The sequence below is a fragment of the Cyphellophora europaea genome (assembly GCF_000365145.1).
Source record: "Cyphellophora europaea CBS 101466 unplaced genomic scaffold supercont1.5, whole genome shotgun sequence".
In the NCBI taxonomy this organism is placed as follows: domain Eukaryota; kingdom Fungi; phylum Ascomycota; class Eurotiomycetes; order Chaetothyriales; family Cyphellophoraceae; genus Cyphellophora; species Cyphellophora europaea.
The window spans coordinates 2,135,186-2,157,542 of record NW_008481811.1 but is presented as its reverse complement, the minus strand read 5'-3'; the positions used below and the strand labels follow the sequence as shown (position 1 = coordinate 2,157,542).

The 22,357-nt window shown below is 53.0% G+C and overlaps 6 protein-coding genes across 6 annotated transcripts; 3 read left to right on the top strand and 3 right to left on the bottom strand.

The window, feature by feature from the left end:
* Window positions 1-1,196: 1,196 nt before the first annotated feature.
* HMPREF1541_06114 (uncharacterized protein) lies at window positions 1,197-2,821 on the top strand (the record flags this gene model as incomplete). Its single annotated transcript, XM_008720451.1, has 5 exons — window positions 1,197-1,395; window positions 1,445-1,546; window positions 1,600-1,862; window positions 1,949-2,166; window positions 2,215-2,821. The coding sequence occupies 5 exons, from the start codon at window positions 1,197-1,199 to the stop codon at window positions 2,819-2,821; spliced, it is 1,389 nt and encodes a 462-aa protein (XP_008718673.1).
* Window positions 2,822-4,808: 1,987 nt separating this feature from the next.
* Window positions 4,809-6,925, top strand: HMPREF1541_06113 (uncharacterized protein; the record flags this gene model as incomplete). Its single annotated transcript, XM_008720450.1, has 4 exons — window positions 4,809-5,076; window positions 5,129-5,426; window positions 5,481-6,015; window positions 6,062-6,925. 4 exons carry the CDS (start codon window positions 4,809-4,811, stop codon window positions 6,923-6,925), a joined length of 1,965 nt encoding a protein of 654 aa, XP_008718672.1.
* Window positions 6,926-7,146: 221 nt separating this feature from the next.
* On the bottom strand, window positions 7,147-8,472 carry HMPREF1541_06112 (uncharacterized protein; the record flags this gene model as incomplete). Its single annotated transcript, XM_008720449.1, has 2 exons — window positions 7,147-8,178; window positions 8,227-8,472. The coding sequence occupies 2 exons, from the start codon at window positions 8,470-8,472 to the stop codon at window positions 7,147-7,149; spliced, it is 1,278 nt and encodes a 425-aa protein (XP_008718671.1).
* A 393-nt stretch (window positions 8,473-8,865) lies between these two features.
* HMPREF1541_06111 (uncharacterized protein) lies at window positions 8,866-13,830 on the bottom strand (the record flags this gene model as incomplete). The annotated part of the gene is made up of 1 exon (XM_008720448.1): window positions 8,866-13,830. The coding sequence occupies one exon, from the start codon at window positions 13,828-13,830 to the stop codon at window positions 8,866-8,868; it is 4,965 nt and encodes a 1,654-aa protein (XP_008718670.1).
* A 659-nt stretch (window positions 13,831-14,489) lies between these two features.
* On the top strand, window positions 14,490-15,278 carry HMPREF1541_06110 (uncharacterized protein; the record flags this gene model as incomplete). Its single annotated transcript, XM_008720447.1, has 2 exons — window positions 14,490-15,011; window positions 15,060-15,278. The coding sequence occupies 2 exons, from the start codon at window positions 14,490-14,492 to the stop codon at window positions 15,276-15,278; spliced, it is 741 nt and encodes a 246-aa protein (XP_008718669.1).
* Window positions 15,279-21,508: 6,230 nt separating this feature from the next.
* Window positions 21,509-22,225, bottom strand: HMPREF1541_06109 (uncharacterized protein; the record flags this gene model as incomplete). Its single annotated transcript, XM_008720446.1, has 3 exons — window positions 21,509-21,891; window positions 21,936-21,976; window positions 22,041-22,225. The coding sequence occupies 3 exons, from the start codon at window positions 22,223-22,225 to the stop codon at window positions 21,509-21,511; spliced, it is 609 nt and encodes a 202-aa protein (XP_008718668.1).
* Window positions 22,226-22,357: the final 132 nt, after the last annotated feature.

Here is a 22,357-nt window from a genome sequence, read left to right as displayed (position 1 = left end):
ACGTGTGCGGCTACTATCTGTATGCAGGATCAGTGGCACTTGACGGCTTTAAAGCAAGCAGGCAGGTGTACAGGATGTGTTGTTCTGATACCTGAATCCGGAGGAATGCCGCCTTTTGCATTTGAGACGATTCGAGCAGGCCTCGAGCACACGAAGGGCCATGTCGATTTCACACGTCTAATCTCATTTGCACCACTCAACCGTCTTTGCCTCGCTCCTGGACTGATCGGCTTCCGCAATTGTGGCCACTGCACAGGGGTGGACAAAGTCCCCATTCGAGGAACTCTGAAACACTTACCGGTGTAGAGGGACTTTTGTACGCCCGCCATTGAAACACGTCACTCCGAAAGGACATCCTTGGAGACCTCCTCGGCTTGCTGCATACGCGAGCCTGGAAGAGCTGCATGATCCACTACTGAGCTGCTAGTTTCAATAGGGCCTGGCTGCAACAGCACTAATACCTGGGGTACAAGTTGGTGTATTTTGCGAGACGGTCGTCAACGTGCACGGTTGCCCCGGGCGTTACACAACAATTGCTGTGTCATGCACAAGGGATCTGTGCCAATTAATCCGCTTCAGTCTGGACTGCAACCTCGAAGAATGAGTTCGCAATACGGTGGCGAGGATCGAAAGTGAGGCAAGCATGCCATCACACTAGACGCACAGAAGTCCCCGCCGTTCCATCCTCTGTGTTCGGTCCCAGTGGCATAACTTGTCATTTGACTCCTAAGAGCTCCAGTTTCTTCTTGAAGTATCGGATCTGGTGCACCAATAGAACCCCCATCAACCTAGCTCAGGTACTTAACGTCGAGAGGCCGCTGCACCACAGGACATCTTCCAAAAGTACCCCGCCATGCCGCCCCGCGTGTCGCTACCTGGGGGCAGCTTTCTAGCTGCGCTGGCCCTAAGCATGCCCTGGTATCCCCGACAGCAACTTTTGCACCCTGGACTAGGAATGCAAATCGCCGTCTCCTGCATTTAGCAACCAAAATGCTCAGTTCGCGTCGTCGTCGTCGTCGTCGTCGTCGTCGTCAGAGGTCGCAAGCCAAGTCTGAGCTCAAACTACTGTTCGTCGGAGTCCCCGTGGCCCCACCTGGATTGATGGAAGGGCGCGACCACGCGACCACCTCGTGGCACGTACAAAAAGGTCATCAAACAACTTCACTTCACCTAGTCTCCCCGCGTCTCACCTCAGTATGTCTGCTACAGAAACTATTGAGCTTCGTTCCAATACCGGCACAACCGGAGCAGATGTTCCCAACTGGCAGGATTCTACGGCCCCGTCAGATCCCGATAGCATCGTTGAGGCGTCTAGAATTGCCGACGCCAGCGTCCCTGACGGCGGCTACGGGTGGGTCATAGTCGCGTCGTGTAGTACGATGTGCTTTTGGTTTGGTGAGTGATGCTCTGCCCTCGTGCGACATTGATGCTAACACCCCAATAGTCGGCACAAGTAAGTTCCTTACCAAATTCACCACTGTCCGCGCCTCCATGCAGGCTTCCTTACTCATGGAGCCTTGGCTCATTGACCTGGAGGCCGTGCTGAGTCCTCATACTCCATCAATTGAGACTAAAACGCGTTTGCTGAGAGGTTCACAGCCTATAGTTGGGGAGTCATTCAGGCGGCTTTGATTGAGAACAAGGTTGCATCTCCGTCTACCCTCTCGTTTGTCGGCTCGCTCGCCGTCGCCTGCAATGCCGCATTCGCGATCCCTAATGGCAGGCTTACTCGAGCTCTTGGGGCCCGCAAAGTCGCTCTGCTTGGCGTATCTCTGATGGGGTTGGGTCAGATATTGAGTGGCTTTTCCCAGAGCAACATTGGCGGTCTATTCATTACCGCCGGCCTAATGATGGGTTATGGAGTCAGGCAGGTTGCACACGCTTCCGGACTTCCCACGCTGACAGACCCAGCTGTTGCTTCATGGTTGCCTCCGTTCTGACTGCCCAGTATTTTTCGCGCCGCCGAGGTCTAGCGAATGGTCTCGTCTTCGCCGGTGGTGGACTTGGTGGAGCCATCATAAGTCTGTCCATGTCAGCGATTGTCGAGCGTCTGGGTACAGCATGGGCTTTCCGACTGGTTGGCCTTCTGATGTGGGCTACAGGTCTACCAATGGCCTGGCTGATCAGAGAGCGAGCGCCTGTAAAGACGGCCACTTTCATCGACCTGTCAGTTTGTTCAATCCTGCCAATGCTGATCATGCTGACTCTGTACAGGTCATTGTTCCGCGATTTCAAGTTTGTGATGGTGTTCTTGGTCGGTGCCGTTGCCACTTTTCCCTTATGCGTTCCTCCGTTCTTCTTACCTCTGTACGCCCGCTCCCTCGGTTTCTCGCCTTACACAGGTGCAGCTCTTGTGGCAGGTTTCAATTTCTCCTCGGCTATTGGCCGGATTGCAACCGGCTTCATGGGCGACAAGCTTGGGCCTCTGAATTCCTTGTTCGCGACATTAATGCTGAGCGCCCTCAGCATGCTGTGCCTCTGGCCTGTCTCTTCCTCCCTGGGCCCGCTGGTCGCCTTCGTGATTGTGAACGGCATTGGCAATGGTGGCTTCTTTTCCGTGATGCCTACTGTTGTGTCCAACGTGTTCGGAAGCGTGCGAGTTTCGGTCGCAATGGGGGCCGTTGTGACATCCTGGACCGGGGGCTATCTGATGGGTGCTCCAATCGCTGGCTACCTGCTTGACGCTTATGGCGGGGAGACAGCCGGCTTCAAAGCCTACAGGCCAGCTATATTCTATGCCGGATCCCTGGCGTTGCTTTCCGCTGGTCTCGTGGCTTTACTCCGCTTGCGCATGTCGAAAAGCCCTCTCAAACGGCTGTGAGACGACTAGCAAGGCCATCTTTGCATGACCGCGCCGTCTATAACCGATCGGGAGGGCACAACGCGGCGATCATTCAACACACCGGTCAGTGTTGGCAGCAAGCGACGCCTCGTTTGTGATTGACAGATCATTCTCTGCGATTATTTTGAGGTTGATGCGTTGAACAAACGCAATCGGATCGGTCCGCTGACAGCCCTGCTTGGGCAGCTGGATGCGGTGCGGGTAGCCGCAAACCCCTGCGCGTGCCTTGGAGAGCAGACCAATGAACACTATGCTTTGCATTGTGTATGGCACAGATACGTCCTGTGCCACAACCCGTCTGGATTGCTCCACGGGTTGTTCTTGTTACACACGCCGCGCTGGCTGCGCTTTAGGAGGCGAGCCTCAATCATCTGCTGAGGAGAGACGGTTCGATGGTTTCAAGCACAACGACCATCGGGAACTTCTGGCTAACGCAAGCATACGACGCACAGCTATTTGGTATTTACGCAAGATATGCGGAATCCTTCTCCCAGTGTGCGACAAAATCAGATCTGTGCTGTCAGATCACAAGTTAATCGACGTTAGGCTCCTGTCATGTCGTGTCAACTCCAGGCTTGAGCAACCCTGTGCTTCACCGTCTGCAGATCACTCGTGAGTCCTAGATCAACGAGAGAGTCAGCCTTTCCAGGCCCAGTTCCAACGTGGACGACTTGTGCTACAGCAGGTGACGGAACCTGTCAAACACCTTCGCGGCACAATCTTTGCGGCGTCAGTGTCCATTCCGCCGACTTGCCTACTGCGCATGTATACTCACGTTGCCTGAAAACTTGCACGATGAAGTTCTGTGGGTGACCACGTCCGACGGACGAACCCCGACATGGGTCGCGGCCAATCCCGTGCTGACTGCCTCCCTACATTCCCTCGTGGTTGCACCCCTTCGCCCGGTGTCACACCACGGAAGATGTGAGACAGTATAAGTCGATACCATAAACGTATTGCGCGGATATGAAGAATCAAGACAGGCTCCTGCTCCGAGCGGAAAGGTGTCGGGCTGCATCCGCCGGAAGCGCGCAGTCATGTGCCGGCAGCAAGGAGATCGAAGCGCTCTGGTCGATTTGGAATGAGTGCTTCCGACCAAATCGAAACGTGCGGATGACAGGTCAAGAACTACAAGCGAGGTTGGCAATTCAACGCGCGAATGGCCGGCCATCACAGTGCTTGCTGGAGCTGCTAGCTGCTCTTCGGTGACTACCTGCAAATTGGCGATGCTGGCGGGTCGCCTCGCCATGATCTCGAAACGGGTGTTGCAAAGTAGCTTTCTGGGGCCCGAACTGACCTGTGCCATAGTACCTGATTGTGGCTCAATCTTTGCGGGCATAGCTATTTTGTCCGAAAGAAGAGCTTTGTTTGCCTCGCGCCTTCAAGCAACCCTCGAGACTGGAGAAGGGGATGGGAGGAGTCGTTGGAAAGAATACCATCGGCTTGATCCTCTTATGACTGCAGATTGATGCTCATATTAACCCCCTTGGGGAATCTTCAATGTCTATGAACATGAGTGATGCACCTGATCCGGGCGTGCATCCCGCACGTGGCAGACGACAATACCGTGAGAGAGCGGAGCGGAGGACTGCCAAGAGTTAAAAACACGAAAACCGGATGCACGGACGACGTCAAGAATTTTGGCACAAGCGCGACGCGGCGGCTCGCCTACCGCTACCCCTCTCTCGTTCCGCGACAGAAGGTATTGCCCAGCCCTGGCGAGGATGTTGCGGGTGGAGGAGCGGAGCTTGTTTCTCGTCGCTGGCTCGGCGTTTTGGAACTGCCCGCCACAACAAGATCAGACCACCATCTGAGCACCATATGTCCTTCGGACCGCACTGTATACTGCACAGACAATCAACAATCGGGATCTTCTGGGTCCTCGATCACAGAAATACTGAAACACGGAGACAACACCCCCTTTCCCAAACATCTTAGTCGGCGGAAGGAACAGAAGCGCCCCTTTATGGCTGCCGACGCCGAATCTAGCGGCAATGGCCATTATCTCGAATACCATGAGCCCGGACCCGTCGAACTTCTGATATTATTCTCTTTCTTCTTCTTCCTGGCCCTTGCAGAATGGTTGTCGGACAAGATCTTCAAAGCCGGGCTGATTGGCCAAATCCTGGTAGGCATGCTTTATGGAGTCCCTATCGGCAACATCATGCCCGTTGGCTGGCAAGAGACGTTTGTGAGTCTTGGTTATATCGGCCTGATATTGATCATCTTCGAGGGTGAGGCAGTCGAACTCCTCGGTCCGGGATTTCCCACTGACTCACATCCAAGGCGGGCTCACGGTTCATCTTGGCTTGCTCAAAGCGAACTTTTTCCTCAGCGCCGGTGCAGCTGCGATTGGTATCCTGGTGCCATTCGGTCTCTGCTACGCTCTCCTCTATGTGGGCTGGGGCTTCGGGGCCGTAGAAACCTTTATCGTTGCCGCCGCCCTCTCCGTCACCAGTCTGGGTACCACGTTTGTCGTAATTGCAAGCGCGGCGAAAGGCATCGATCTTCCGAAGACGAGGATAGGCACAGTACTCATTAGTGCTGCGGTCATCAGTGATGTCAGTGGGCTGGTCATGGCCAGGTAAGTGTAGCTGCTTGATCGATATAATACTCTATACTGAGGATCTGCATACAGTGTTATTCACAACCTCGGATCTGCGGGCGAGGGTAGTAATACAAGTGTTGGGTGGCTTGTGGGTAGGCCCGTGCTTGCGAGTATAGCTATGGGTGTACTCTCCCCACTCATCGCCAAGTACCTCGCGAGTCCCATCTTTCGCTTCTATGTCGAGGACAATTTCGCTCGTTACAAGCATGTGTCCAATATCATTTTGATGGTCTCCATTCTCTGCGGGTTCCTGAGCGTCGCCGGTTTCTCTGGAGCATCACCACTCTACGGCGCGTTTTTGGCCGGTACTTTCCTGACCTCACTACCTTGTATTCATCCCCTTGCGCCGTTTTCGGTGCTCAACCGTGAGCATGGCGAGACTGCTCCCGACAAAACACCGACCTTCGTCCACACGTTCGAGAAGTACTTCCTAGACGCCCGTCAGTACATCCTGCAGCCTATGTTCTTTGCCAGTGTCGGCTTCGCTATCCCATTTCGGCAGCTGTGGACCGGCGAGATTATTTGGAAAGGGATCTTGTTTGCAGTCATAATGCTGTTTGGAAAGGTGAGATCCGCCCCTGGCCACCTCACTGCCTACCTGACGCATACAGCTTATTGTTGGCATGATTGTGCCGTTCTACGAGCTCATTACTGTCCGCCCAGTGCCAAAGCTCCGCGCACTTACCACGTCGGGATGGAAACCTATCACCCTCCTCGGCGTCGCAATGATCGCTCGTGGTGAGATCGGCTTGCTCATAATTCAGATAGGTCTGAACCAGACGCCATTCCTGTCCGAGAAGGCGTTCCTCATCGCGACCTGGGCCACTATTCTCAGCACCATCATCGGCCCTGTAATAGTGGGGCTGCTGCTGAAGCGATATGGACGCGCAATCAGTGCAGATGCAACTTGGGGCGTGCAGAAGCTCGATGATCTTGAGGGTTGGACTACTGACGACGAGGAAGAGGAGAGAGGAGGAAGATGGGCCAGTCGGCGCCATTCGAGAAGCGTTAGTCGCGTGGCCAGCGAGAGATCGCGTAGTCGGCGGCAGAGTCGCGCACAGAGCCGTGCACAAAGCCTGGATCTTGGGCGGAGGGAGGGAGATGAGTCCAAGGAGCAGATGGCGGAAACATCGGTGTCGGCGCCAAGATCCCCACTGCCTGCTCACCGGAGTCCGAGTAAGAAGGACGGGCTTCGCGCGTTGGAGGAAGATATGGCAAAGGTGAAGAGCCATGCGAGCTCCTCGAACGAGCAGGTAACGCCGGCCGTAGAGGAGAAGCTGTCGGCCCAGCAGCAGTGGGCAAGCAGAAGGGTGATCACGTATCAAGAAATGCCTTCGAGGGGCAGGTCTCCGCTACCTCAGGTCGAGCTCCGCAAGGGAGCTGGTAGTGAGGGTGAAGACGAGATGAAAGAGGAGCAACAATTGGAGACCAGTGCTGCGGCTCGCGGGGCGCGAGAGTCTGGCCCCAGGACTTGATCACTGGCGCGCCTGGGTACTTCGTACAACCAGCAGACGTGTGTCAAACCTCGTATCTCACGGCACGAAAAGATGACGCCATCCATTGTCGTTTCTTGAGTCCTTGATCCCATTCGAAAAGCACGGTGTCTGCTCTCTTCAAGGGAGCGCTACGCAGATGGTACGAAAAGTAGTAAAACACATGGTTACACAACTGCATGACCACAAACCTACACCCCTTCCTACTCCAGTAGCACCTCGATAACACTCAAAGAACTTCCCAGCGTGCTCACCACGTTTTTAATGACGAGTCTTGAATCCACCATCTCCAGCAGCGCCGCAAAATCGTCGCGATCTCGCTCTTTCCCGTTCAAGATGGCCCACATCTCCAGATCCATGGTTCTCAGAAAGTGTTCGATTGGTGGCGGCGCCGCCCCGACGGGTGGCAGGATCTGCTCCATCAAGATGATGCGCGACCCGCGCTTCATTGCCGGGAGGAGTGCGGACAGGATCTTCGCGGCGTACTTGTCGGAGTAGTCGTGCAGGATCAGGCGGATAAAGTACGCCTCTCCCTGGACAGGCTGAGGCTGAAAGAAGTCGTGTGGCATGAAAGAGATCTGGCGCTGGAGGTCGGGCGGGATGATGTTTCCATCGGCCGTTTGCGCGTGTTGCACTATTTCTGGAAGATCTTGAACGACGATCGTTGCTTGTGGGTTTGCACGTGCGATGGGGACTGCGCAGTGGCCGTTGCTTCCTCCGACGTCGACAATGGTGCATTTCCCCAAGCTGGCCCAGTTGAAGCTTGTGGCAACGTGGTCAACTGACATCAGATGCATCGTGCCAATCTGTTTCATCAGGGAAGAGAAGCGCTCTCGGCGAAGAGTCTCTTGCTCATAGTACTGGAAGATTGGCTTGTCGGTGCCGAAGGCATGATTGAATGCTGCTTCGATGGGCTCCTGACTGCCGTGGCCCCATCTATCCAGAGCCTCAACCATCCTTGACGCTATGAGGAACGTATCGTCAACAATGTAAGCAGAAGCACCTACGACACGAGTGTTGAGAAGCAACTTTGAGGCTGCGGTATGTCCGACATGACCAGGTTGAGGCTCGTAGAAAACCCTTGTCTGAACAGTCTGCCGTATGATTCTCTGGAGTTGGTTGGCGTCAACACCAGCTTTGTGGGCGAGCTCAGCATATGCAATGCTACCCGTTACCGGGACCGTACGGGCGATATCGAAGCGCACAACATAGCGTAAAGCACAAACATCATAGATCTGTACAAGTCAGCCAACCACTCCCGGCACCCTGGATCTAGCTCATACACTCTCAAGAGGTGAATGGATGAGAAAGTCTTCAGGCTCTCTCATCAAACCGTGGAGTCTCTTGGCGGATGCTCTCAAATCGAGTCTCGCTTGTTGAAGAGAGGGTGGCACGCGAGGAAACGAGGTCGGCCCGTTCTGGTCGAAGGTAGGTGATGGTAGATCCTGGGCCTTGAGGAATGACTTGATCGCCTTGGCTGAAGACAAGCATTGTTCAGCTAACTTCTCTAAATCGTCGGTTGTGTCCATAGTCGTCTCAATGCTGGTTGACAGTCAGATCGTTTTACTGAAGCGTACGACACTTCACAGCTTCAAGTACTGCCAATTTCTGCGAACTGGCTCGATCGTGGTGCCTCCGAAGCAAAGTCATCGCCCCCGTCTTGCTCAGTGGCCTGCAGGTGGAGCGTTCCAGATCATTGTGGCCCATGCAAGATAGGCGAAAATACGAAGAGCGTGTAAGATCTCCCCAAGTCCCGTCACTACACAACACGAGGTAAAATCCATCAAGGAAGCCTCCAGCATTAGACTTTGGAGCTGAAAGTGTCAAGCTTCCCAAGCGAAGCTTAGGCGCACTGAAGCTTTAGGGGAGACCTATTGCACGGGGCAGGCCAGCCTACACCTCGTCTGATTGGAGCGGCGCACCTACTGCTCACCAACCTCATTATCCAGCTGGGACCTATCCGCTCTGCTGGAGAAGTAGTCCAACAACACCGTGGGTATCCCGCCCAACGACTCCAAAAGCGGCCGATCAACCAATTCCGGTGCATCGTCAAGATGTAACATGAGCTGTCCAATTACCAATGTAAGCTCATCCTCCTCATGATCTTCCGTTGTAGCAATTTCTCTCATCTTCGCCATATAGGGCACCAAATCAGCCAACCATTTGACCTTGAACAGCCAGGCCAAAGAGGAGCTCTCGGTCTGCCCGCTGAGATGAAATGCTCGTATGGCCTCCTCAGCGAAAGAGCCGGCCTCGCTCAAGTTGTTCTGAGAGAGCTCGGTACTCACTGATATGATCGCTCGGAGATAGTCGAGTGCCAGTGCCTGTTGTTCATAGTCGCTAGCAGGCTGGTCCTCAAAGAGCTCTGAGCCATGCAGGCTGCGGAGTCTTTGAAGAGTCTCGTTCGCAACCGTAATCTCACCCGCGTCGAGACTATTGCCGGCTGCTGTGGCCAGCTTCGACCAGGCAAGTGCCCACAGTTCGTGCCGGGTTTCGTTGAGTGACTCGACTGTCAAAGTAGGAAACTTTCCCAGACGTTGCAGGGTTCTGAGTTCTTGCAATCGTTCGAGAGCGACTTCCCATGCCTCGTCGTCAATAGCTTTGTCGTAGGCCTTTGGCACTCCCACTTGCTCACGTTCGTGAAGAATTATTGCGCGAAGCTTTGCGATCTCTGCGGGAACAATCGATGGGAAAGTTATCTGGGAGCAGATTTCTGCTAGTTGGTCGAGTTTGGCATCTGCTTCATCGTAGTTACCGGCACTCAGGGCGGTCGACATGGCTTCATAGTGCTCTTGCATCTTTGTCAGCTCGGTTTCAAGATCGGGCGTATCTGCATTGGTCGGTGTTTTCCAGAACTTCGCCAGCATCTTCATGCGTTCATATCTGATGGTCTCGGCTTCTTCAGGGGTATTGTCGTCGAACATTGAAAGTCGTGAGATGACGTGCAGTCCATTTCTCATTTCGTTCAGACATTCAAGATATCCTTTCAAGCCTGCAGGGACTTCGTCGATGTTGTAGGTGCTCAGACGCCGGGCTGCACTTATCATCTGTTGCATCAATATATGGGACTCGATGCTTTGGGCGAGATAGGTGGTTTGGTCTTTCGAGTCCACCAGCGCTTGCTCTTGCTTCCGAATATCAACTAACGCCAGAACTTCGGTGGTATCGTCTAACGTGCTCGCGTGGATCGCCAATAGTGAATCGAGGTGCAGGAGAGCGCCATCAATATCTAATTCCTTGATGCAAGTTCTAATTAGCGTGCCATGTTGCTGAGCTGTGGCCTTAGGATCACTGAAGTTGATCGCTTCTTCCAGATCCCGAAGTGAAAGTGTTTGATCGTCTTGTGCATGGATGAAAGCTGACAGGTCTCCGTGGTATTTCACGAATCGACCCTGAAGCTCCATATCATGCATTCCAGTAGACTGTGCCTGTCGAATCATCAATGCTAAATCATCGGCAGCGACCTTAGATGCACAGTCCGTCTCGCTTCCGGGCCCGTGCGAGAAGATCTTTCTCACGGCCTTCCACATGGAATTGAGCGCAGGGAATGCGTCGACATCCTGTTCTACTCCTGGAAATGCAGCCGTCATTCTTGCGACTTTTATGGCAGCGCCTTGTATCTCCGAGTATTTGGCGGAGACGTCGTCGATCAAATACTGAACAACTCTTTTGTCCATCGGAGGGTTGTTTTTGCCCTTATTATTGTGATACGAGATTTGGTTTCGCCTCTGTTCTTCAACAACTCTCCACGTTGCATCCGCTTCCTCGAAATGGCCCATCTGAAGCAACTTCCCAGCATGATTGAATTCCGCAAGAGCGAAAGCATCGAAAAGCTTTCCATTCAAGCCGTATCGCTTTTCCGTTGCATGCATGATGTCACGAGTGAGCTTCAGAAGGGTAGACTCCTGGTTCGGGGAGATTGGGAACATTCTATGCAGGATGTGCAGACTGTTGCTCAGATAGAAGATGAACCGCTGATGCTGAGGCGGTATTACCATGCTGTTATTCTGCTTGAGGAACAGACGAAGAAGCCGTTCGTATACCAGGGCCACTGTGGCCGCTTCTCCGTCAGTGCAGAGACTGGGATAGATCGTCGCTAATGCTCCGAAGGTCTCGTCTGGCCACAGGTCGGACAACAGTATCCCCTTCGAGGATGAGCAGAGATGGGCACCCGTCATGACGTTGTACATGAGCGGCCTGTAGATAGTCTCCGCCCTAGCGCTGTTGATACCGCCCAGGCACATACCATAAGCCACATGAATTAAAGTGTAGTCGAAGACCGAGACGTAAAGTTTGAACCACTCTTTCAATGCAGCATCATCAAGCTGTGTTCCAGCTTGATCATCGTAGCACCAGTCCAGAAAATGTACAAGTCCCGTAGACTGGAAAGACGATTGTCTGATTGATTCCAAGAAGGTATGCGATCTGGCAAAGATTGTGAACAGTGGATGGATCCAATTCATATCGCCAGACGAATCCACCGAGAAGAAGCCCCTGTCAATGCCAAATGACAAAGACCTCTCAATGCCCACATTTTGTGTAAGCAGTAGCACTTCCATGAATCTCCCAGTACTCGCAAAGAAATCGCGGATTTCTGGGCGTATCGATTCCGAATTCACACCTTTAACTTCGAAGGCTGGCTTCAGAGAGTCTGGGGCCGAGTCTTTCAGGTTCAAGGAATGGACCCAGTAAATGGATAGGAAGCTGAAGACTCGCGCGCTGAGTCCTTCTTGCTCCCCTCGTAAATACACTTTCAGATCATGGTCAACAAATCTAGAGGACAGGGAGAGCTCCATATCGCAGATAGGTATCCTGCCGAAATGCACCATATCATATGCGGCTCGTATCGGCACGCCACTGCGACATATGTATTGAAAGACAACTCGAATTGCTAGTGGATTGAACTGTAACAATCGGACCAATTGCTCGAGAACATCGGTATCTTTGCGGTTCAGAATTGCATACTGAGGGGTAAATGACCGCACCACTCCTTGGGCGTATTCCAGAGCATCGGACAAGCATAGTCCAGAGAGGCCAAATTTCTCTGGCAGATTGTTGCTTGGTAGAACCGCCTCACACCATTGAAGTTCTGCTTGCCGACCAATCACGACAATCGTGACAGCAACATCATTGGAAGCGAGCTCTAACAGACTTGTTAGAATGGTCTTGACAACTAGAGTAATGTCGTCTCTATTGCTTTGATAGGGCTCTCCGGCGTCTGTAGAAGAGCACAGAATGTCTAAGCCGTCAACAACCAGGAGTCTGCGGCTCCAAGGCTTTGGGTCTTTCCTCGCCCAGTATTTGTCGACCGAGATATCGGCAAGAGCATCCTGTGAGGCTTGTTGGACTTGGTTAGCGACCTCTGGGGCAAATTCGTAAGCAAAACCAGCCAATAGCTGCATCGTCTCAGCCTGAGAAGCATCCGCAAAGTCAACATAGGTATACTGGTCGCAGAACCCCGTCTGCGTCCATATCTTGGACATGTGTCTGATCAGCAGTGTCTTACCGACACCGGCAGGCCCCCAGAGATAGACAAAGTTCGATCTTGTCAGTAGTGTCTCCAGCCTCAGCTGCTCATGCTGCCTGCCGATGAATCTCTCCTCCAGGACTGTATTGGGCGAGGCTTCCATGCGCAAATTCGCAGAGCTGGGTCCACTCCAGGCGACGTATGTACTGTTGGCCTGGCAGTAGACCACCGGCACAAACCAATCTTGGACTGGCCGCATGAGACCAAAGCGGCACGGTCGTACAGAATTTGTACGGATTTCGGATCGTGCCCTTCTCACCGCGACAATCGCACTAACCCGATCCTTGAGCAGCGACAAATAGAACATCCTCAGAAATAGTGCAGCAGCACCCGCGAGGATCGTGTACGACATAGCGACCACATTGCGAATCCCACAGTGCACAAAAGTCCGGGCAAGGTTGGCTTCGTCCCCTTTGTTGGCCGTGGCCGATTCGCACGAATTCAGCACCGCCATAGGAATGTCGTTTTCCGCTAGTAGACGCGCGACTGTACGAGCTCGAACTGGGACTAGCATTTCTCCATTCAGCCCCGACGCAAAATATAAGAATGCCGTCTTGGTCTTGGATTTGCTCGAGATTCTGACTTTTCCGTGTAGATCAAAGTGTACGAGGTGGTAATACTTACGGCCGCGAAGGCGTTTGGAGGCTGCCAGGTGATCCTGAAGAGCACCAAATGTACCCGGACGCACTACCTCCACATTGATTCTGACGTGATTTGCGAGACTGTCCAACTCATCCTTGATATCGAGTAGTGGTCGGATGGCCAGGTCGTGCTCAACCTCCATTTGTTGGCGCGTGTCCCGAGCAACCACAAGTAGAATATTGAAAGTCTGTCCGACGTTATACGACTCTAGGGGTGACTTGAGCTGCCCAGAAGCAGGGGACTCTCCATATAGCTGTCTCACAACAGTAACGATAGGTCGTGTCGAAGCAGGCCAGACAGACGGAGACTCCAAAACTTCCCAATGTAGCTGATGTATCGAAGACACAGAGGTAGGACCACGGTCACTGGCTTCAAGTATCTCGAGAACCACTGAAGTTTGCTGCTGGCTTCCACAGATATCCTGCAGATGCCGTGTCAGATGTAGTTGTTCTGATAGGTTCTTTGCATAATGTTTCAGGGCATCTTGCACGGCCGAGCTCCTCGAGGCCGAATATGGTGATTGGGTAGCATAACGCTCGAGATACCAACGGCATTCATTCTCTTCTTCATCATCGAAAGGGTCCACGAGTTCTAGACCACTGGCAACTTCAATACCATCCACAGTGATGCTGACGCTGTAGCTTGAGGCAACTAGCACACTGTCTTTCCTGGGATTTTCGACGATCTTCACAAGGTGATGCTCTTGTTTTTGTTCCATGGCGTAATACGAACATCGAGCATTGGTCTCTTCCCAATGTAAATGTAGTTATAGTAGGCAGTCACCTAGCCCCCAATGACCATCGGTGTCACGGAAGGTAGTGATTTGACTTGTCGTTGGGCTTTGTGATGATGCCGGCTTTTGTTACTGATCGATCTTGTCAATGGAGCTGAAACGCACGACTTCAAGATTCCCAATGATCGAGCTGAAGTGGTGTTCCGTGTTGTATGCTCGGCGATGCCTACGCGCCAATCCTTTTGCAGCGCTGGAATCCGCAAATACGAGAGACTCCCGGCCAGACGGGGCGATGCTTCATGCCAATACTGTGGCTGTTCTAGCGCCCGCAGAATTCACAGACATTGGCGAAAGTGACGAGAAGCAACTTTTCATCGCTCTTGTTTCCTCGTACGGACCACGACATATCCTGACGATAGTTCATACCAGAAGCCAAGCATAGATCAGAGATGGCTCGCCGGCGCTATTTCATCCTGGACGAGACCTGCCCCGAGCGCGAAGTAGCGAGCATGATGGGTCGTGTCGTCTTGGACCCTCAATTGCCCCTGCAGGGGTTCGCACCAAGGGAGCCGCTGAACAGCGAGGTACAACGGCACAACCCACAGGACATTATTCCGACAATCCTACCCGAGCCGTGCCTCACCATGAGCCGCAAAGATTTCCTGCAGAACGTCGCCTCCGCGAGCGTGGCCGTTAGTCTCTCGGACTATTTTGGCATCAACTTTGCTCGCACGAACGACGAGAGAGTGGCATTGGAGAGTCAGACGGTCAAGCGCTACTCGCTGAAGCAACACAAGCAGTACTTTGAGGAACTAATGAAAAACACCCTGTATGCAGACGACGTGCGGCAGCTCCTACAAGGCGCCAAACGGGGGAAGGCTTTTTTTGTCGTCGGTTTCCTCACTACGCAAGGTACCATCTGGAGCCGGGAGCACGGGCAGCTACGGTCCTCTGGCGTCGACGTCAAGGTCCCGCTCTCCGCGGCGTTAGGCCTCCCGCTCCCCGGTCTGGACCCCGGCATAGGTGTTTCAGGCTCTGTTGAGCGGAAACAGAGCTCTGAGGCCTCAACGGCTGCAACAGAGATTTTCGCGATGGCGTACGACGTGGTCAAGTTCAACTATTCTCTTGACAGGAATGCGTCGAAATACGTCAGAAAAGATGTCATGGTGGGCGAGACCTTGAGGGCGAAAGCACGCCACCTTGCTATGGCACAGGGCAGTGATGATGAGGAGGGTGAGGAGGACGATGGGAAAGAGGAGGACGAGGAGCATAGAGGTGAAGTAGCGGCACAGGAATCAGAGAAAGCCGACGAGTCGACCAGAAGCTCGACGCCGCAAGTCGTTCTCGCACGGGTGCATGATTTGCAGCTAGAAGAACTCGATACGGAGACCGCAGGCGCGGATGACATGCTGATAAGCTTCGACGATCAGTGAGTGTGCTGGCTTTCGGGTTCTCTTTGGACGAGAGGAGTACAAAACCGAAAAGCCCATGGCAATACAGTAATTGTATGGCCTGCGTTTCTTTATTCTAGACCCGTTTAGTGCTTACTGCACATCGGTGACGTTGCGCATCATGGATGCGACACGATCGCGACAGAATCATACATCCTTGGACCCTGCTGCAGACCGCCTCTTCGCATCTCAGGGTGTCGGGGTCCAGAGCCTGGAACCAGGCAGTGAAAACAAAGCCAGTGAGTGGGATATTCTGTCCCATCATCCACTGTGGGTCGTGCCGGGTTCGTCCCGGGGGGCCACCCGTACCCGGAAGCCTCATCCCCGTTGCCGCTTGGATCGCGTAGCTTCCGGAACTGGTGCTCGGTGGGCCAAAACTTTGTTTGGACCGTCAAGTAAATGAGTGACCGTACAGGGGAAAAGATGGTGATGGGCAACCATGGCCGCAAATATGGGAGCTGTTGGCGATCTGAGGGCTCTTCATGATTTGGTTGTCAGTTTGTGGCATATTTGCTCATTTTGCCGTATGACACTCGAGAATGAGACTGATGCAAAATCGTTGGTCGAATACTTTAGGCGCCATTGGATGCAAAACATTGGAACGATCTGACTTTCTCGTGTCTCGGTTGTTTGCGAATAGTATCTTGACCGAAGAGATCCGGGGTTGTATGGGAGTTCGGCATCGGCAACCACTGGAACTCACTGGCTACGCATGTGACTGGGTGCATCGGTCAATGACCCAGGGGCGGCTTGGGCGATTGGATCACAGCACTTGTAGCTGCTGAATGGTCGGCTTTCAACCTCGCTCTGAGAAATGAGCACCGATCTCTGCTGTTCATGTTTAGCATCATTGGATGCGTAGATTAGATGGTTGAAGCTGCGTACCAAGAAACATGTTTGCTTCTGCAGGGCCAGCACTCGGCGAATTATCGATTAATGACAGTAGTGGCTCGAGATCCGCCAGAATCCCATCCAGGTGCGCATGGAGCCTAGACGTACGCGCCGCTCGATGGTACCTGCGTGTGCGGAGAAGCAACGGTGGCGGCTCGTCTAGGTAAGGAATCTGCTGCTGCACGTCATTAGGCTCCCCCTGTGGGCGTCGACTGGGCATAACTGTGACGGCCGTGGAATAAATTGCAGAATGACGTAAAACCCGCCCCCTTCAACAAGAAAATGCAATCAGGATTTGACCTTGCAGGTGTAGTAGAGTATTGGTCCCACCTAATTCTTCTTTAGATCTTGAGGACCGAAGAATTCAAGGCCACGTTTGGTCGTCGCACAGCGAACACTCTTTTTAAATCAGCATCTCGTCCACCTCATGAGTGATCAGGAGATCAAAGAGCCCTGAAAACAAGGGCGGTGTGCAGGAATGAGGCGATTGGGTATGCTTATGGTGCCCAAATGATCCGAACTGCAAACCTTGTGAATGGATACTAGCCAGGGGCCAAAGTCCATGTCAGTTTCCCAAAGCCCGTGCCATTTGCCATTAAAATTTCGTTTAGGGGGGACCAAGAAGCACAACTGACTGACAACTGACTGACAATGCACGAGCCTAATCGGAGGGATGGCGTGTGGCCCGTGACCCGACCATTCACTCCATGCCGCATCGGCATCAAGCCAATGACTGGTCAATCTACTAACAGCTATATTTTCTGGAGCGACATACACAACATCCCAGGATCGCTTTGTAGTGGCTGTCTTGAAGTGAGGCTAGCAATGAGTGCATCTGACGGGTGCAAAGATCAAAGTCTCATAGTTAATCGGGTTGCCACACTCCGCGCGAATGAACCTTGCAAGGATGAAATCCTCCTCGCCAGGCATCAAGAAAGTTTGTTCTGGCGGTGTAAAGGGTGTGAGGCTCTTTCATCCCCCAAGCGCCACTCACTTCCAAGGGTGAAACAACTAGAGCGGAGTGGGAAGGGCAATGGGCTGACTTTGTGGACGCCTGCTCACCACGTAGTGAAGCTAAGACTCTATGAACTTTTAGCTTTTCCGGAGGTGCTTGTGGCTAGGCTCCGGTGCAAGGGATTAAATCAGTCTGACCTCTAACACTGGAAAGGATTGGGTGGTGACACGGCTCGCTACCCTACCTGTATGTCGGTGTCGAGGCGAGTCTGGAAGCAGTGCGAATGGGGCCTGCGTTGGAGGGTATCATTTTTGGCTTTAGCCGCTGGAACAGCTAAGCGCCGTAGGCATTCGAGATGCTATGTTTTGCCCGGCCGGACGAGCTAACACCCTGCAAACTCGTCTTGCCGAAGTCGAAATCGGCCGAGAAGCAGTGCGAGCATTTGCCCTCGCAGACTCGTGGACTTCTAGCAAAAGACCGGCCTTTGGATCTCGCGTGGACATCTCAAACTTTAACAAAAAATAAAGTGATGCTGTATCCCAGCAGCCGTCCCGGAATATCGATGAGCTGCTGTAGCGTTAGCCGCCAGCGTCTTGACACAACATGGGACCCCTTCCTAAGCATATGCCTGAGGGCGGGGGGGCGTGAAGGTTGCCGTTGGGCAGTTGGAGAGTCTCCATTGCACTGACCAGGGCATCAACGGAAAGCTTTCACCGACACAAAGTCCATGACCCGAACATGCATTCCCTGCATGTGGATGTCACTAAATTTTGGCAAGGTGAAGAACTAGGGCGAGAAGTGAGCTAGGCTCCGCGGCACAGAGTCGCTTCTTTCTCGTGGGTACGGATGACAGCAGCATCGTTTCCGGATGTTGGGCGTTTCGAGCAAGTTGCAGTCGCAGCCGGGTGGGTCGAGTCAGCATCCGTTCCCGCGAGCGGGTTGCTATTGCCCGATGCTGTCTTCCTAGGTTAGACAGCTCGGGACCCATGTTGGTACACCTGCTGTTCCTATCAATGTTCAAGCCCGAGTCGATACCAAATTTTGACCCTGGCTCATGCTTCTTTCTCTGGGATCATGGAAGCTAAGGTGGCCGAGGTTGGAGAACGTGGTGGGCAGGACTCGGAGCCCTTGGGCTTCCTTCCCCACACCCTTGCTGAGGCGTCTATCCGGCGCACGCGGGTCGGCGTCAGAGGCTCGGCAATTGGAACTTTGTCAAACTTTGCCATGATGCCTGTCTCATCCGTATCAAGACCTGAATGAAGCCCCCACAGAAGTGATTGCTCTCTCGTTGGCCATTGCCAAATATGAAGATGGCCGTCTGCTACACTACAACTAACAACTTCCATCCCACAGCTTATGAAGACCAATAGACTGAGGTCGTCTCTCACCGCCAGACCGCAAGCTGCCCTATGGTTTCAGATATTGGCTGCTAGTCTGACCGGTGAGCTCGCTTTTGACCACGCGCCGAAATTCCGATGCTGCAAAGACGTTTAGGCCTCAGAAGATTCGAGAACTCTTGGAGCATGTCATCGACGACGCTGTTGACTAGAATTGCTGCACGCAAGGAAACAGATGTGGCTTGGCATGTAAACAGAGTACGAGTTGATGACACGGGACGACGAAAGAGGATTGGTAAGTTCCACCACTATATTTTCGTGCCGTCAAACATGAATCTTCACCTTTAAGGAATGCCAGTCGTCTCCAGATTCGTACACCATCCCACGACAGCAGCCACGAGATTGTAAAGTTTTCTCGTCGGATCTGAGAGCCATGCCGGTGTAACCCGTTCGCCCAGGCTGATGAGGGGCACCGTATACCATACGATGTGAAATTTTTAAGAGTGATACGGTGTAGTTCGTGTTACCGCATTGTGTCAGATGTAGAATTGCATGACCGCTGCAGGGCAACCACCTCCAGAGCCATGTTCCTGAAAAGTAGATCCTGACAGCGGGCATGCGGAACGAACCGTGATGTCACAGCTGTCCAAGATATGCTGCGCCGCTGTAGCTTGAAAGGTCCAAATCGGATTATGAGGCTCCCCAAAAAAGACTCTTGACGGGGCGAGATGATAGATATTCCATCGGTGGTTGCGCTGCAGATTTATATCGACGTGGAAGTCGTTGGACTGAGGAGAGGAGATGATTACTCTCCAGCCTTGGCTAAACGGCAATCAGTTGACATAATTGCCTTTTGAGGAGGTCAAGCTCACTTTTACTCTCGTTCAGCGCGTCATGGTCAACTACAGGCAGGTCGAGTGACCCTTCTGTGGCGGACGAGTCGGCAGGTTCAATGTGTACAGTTTCCAGTGTGGTCAACCAGTCGTCAATGGTTTGGAGCAGACGAGCGTGGCGTGATCGAATTTCGGTCGCAGACCCTTTGGGCTTGAGAGTACACTGCTCATCCAGCCACTTCTTTACATGTTGAGACGCCATGCTGAGCTCAGACACGACAAGGCGTTCTTGACTTGGTATAATGACAGGATTGCTGGACTAGACAGAAAGACCACAGCGACCGAACAGACCTGTGGGCGAAGGTTGGGTCGGATCTAAGCGGATGGACAGTTAATGCTGCATCTATATAGACCACTGTAAAGACCATACATAGCAGAGCGGTGCAATACTATTGGTGCCTCACTGCCACGGTTACGAGGCACGACTCGTCGTGAGCAAGGAGTTCGCGCAGCAAAGGCCATCTAAAGCTGCTTGCAGATTTGTCTGTACAACGTCGAGCAGATCTTGCCCTGGCGCCGAATTCACACCGCTGTTACAATTGCCGAGCGTGTTGCACGGCACAGGGGAAGTGCGCAAGGCTGCCTGCAGCCCGTGCTCATGGTGAAAACTTTTTCTAATCGACAACATTGTCCATGTCCTCAACCTCAGGCAAACATGTGTAGGTTGAGAACACGAAACGATACGTAGTACAAAACAAGCTAGCAGCGAGCCTGCAGGGGGGGGGGGGGGGGGGCGGGCTACTGCTATGGCGACCGCGCAGCACCACAATGCAGCGCGTGGCCCGGCAACTCAGAGACCGACCGAACCATAGATAGAGTAATTCGGCAAGCCAGTTCCGGCTATATGATGGCAGAGTGCAGTTGCGGATGAGTCGCCGTGACGCCCAGCATAGCAGGAGTGTGCCGAGCGGTCCCTGCTCCATATTCCGTACTGTACTTCGCTTTCGGGTCTGACTTGGAGCAAGGATTTATGCATTAGCGGCGTCAAGATGCTTGCAAAATCCAGACGGATACGCATCCGCCGGGAGGGTTCCCCATTTGGAGGGCCCAGAAACTCGGATCTGCAAGTAAATGGTTGCGACCTGAATGGGTAGCTCGCAGTACAAGAGTTGAAGCTGCGCATGGCGATAGTCCCGCTTAATGCCTCTTCAGTTTTGGAGCAAGCTTTGCTTGAGACAGCGCAGAGGAATTCAGGCGTACAGACGTCAGCCGCAATCTCGTATGCAAATCCTCTTCACTCTACGTCAAAGCTCGCTCATGGGGGATTTGTCCTGCCGTGGATTTTGCTTCAGTCCCTCGTATTTGTTACCAATATGAGGGCGGACGCTTCGATCGGCTCTACCCGCGCACCCGTGTCTTCCCAGGTAAATGTCGCTCAGAACATGCAATTCGTCGCTGAAAAGATGAACCCTGCAATGGAACAAAGTCCACAAATCTGCCGCAATGGGGGCTGTAGAAATTGCACATGAGGATACCGGGTGAGCTTGACGAATCGTTCCCCAGTCGGTGGGTCGGGTGTCAGGCCCTCCAGGAACCAATTTGGGTCTCGTGTGCCTTCCAACAGTGGCTCGATACAGCGCTGATAACATCGTAAAAAAGGGCAGATATCGTTCAGGTTCTCGATCTCTTCCGCTGAAACTTGACAGGCAGTTATACCACCACATAGCGCGAGTATGACCACAGACCCATTCTACCCAGTTCTCGTCGAATGCGCCTTCGCTGCACAAGGTCTCATACTTGCGGGTAGTGGAGCGCTGATGACCATGGTTCCAGAAAAGGCCTCTCTGCCGGCATCACCACGGCTTGATGCTGCCCCTGAGGTTGTGAGAGCGGTGGGGTAAGAGAAAACTAGCACCCTGCTTCGCATCTGACTTTCGGCAGGATCATCACCTTAGTGCTCGGAGCCTTCTATATCCAGTCAGTTTATCTTGCGAATCGCGCCTTTATGCAAGGTTCGATGATGCTGAGAATGTTCACGGCTGCCATATTCTGGGGCAATGGAGTGCAATGGAGGTTGGCAGCTCTGTGTGAATGCGGTTTCGCGTTTCTCGGCGGTGTGTGTCGTCTGCTCGAGTCGGGTGCGCGCAAAAGATAGTGTTGGCGCTCGGGTGGCAGGAAGGCTTCTAGCTGCCGGACTCAAGCCTCGTTGGTGAGGTTCTCGCGGAACCAGGTTAGCGGCCACAAGATCATAGCACCAACGACGCACATGAGGGTGGCGAAGATTTGCCAGAGTATAACGATAGTGCTACCGACACCCCACGGAGCCACGAACTTGATGAATTCGTTGGTTTGATAGAGGTCGTTCTGGGATTGGATATAGTACTTCTGTGCTTGACTGGCGGTGGCACCAGGAGTTTGCTTGACAACACCGGCATAAGAAGGATCAAGCCCAGCGTCGCGGACGTGGGTTAGCTGGAGCTTGGTGACCAGGGACACATCGGCCTTATAAAGAGGAATAAATTGGATGCGGAATGTTTGACGAGCGGTGACGTAGAGGATCATATTGGCTTGATCAAAAGCTTTTCCGGTCAGGCCATACGTTTTTGACTTGGGACTGACATACCGATGCTATCAACCTTGATATCGATGTGGGGACTCAATATCCTACGATGTGGCGTCAGTGAACATGCATTCAACGATAGAGACCATCGTGTCCGATGCTACTCACTTGTACCATGCATAGATTTTTTTGATCATCCAGGTCGAATTGGACACCCTTAACGTTCGGCAGAATGGATGAATGAATAGGGCATCTTGGGTGAAGTACTTGTCTATCGCCTGCTGCTGCACTTCTGATTCAGCAGTGCAGAGAGTGGTGATCACGCCTGTGATCTCTTCCACGGGGTTCTCCATGAATGAGATCGAGCGACTTGGGTCGGAGAGTGAGGTAGACTGGAGGAATTGTATGAGGGCACAATATTAGGAGATGGGATAAAATGAGATGTATACAGGTGGTTCCTGAAGCTAGAGCTGTACGCGTGGAAG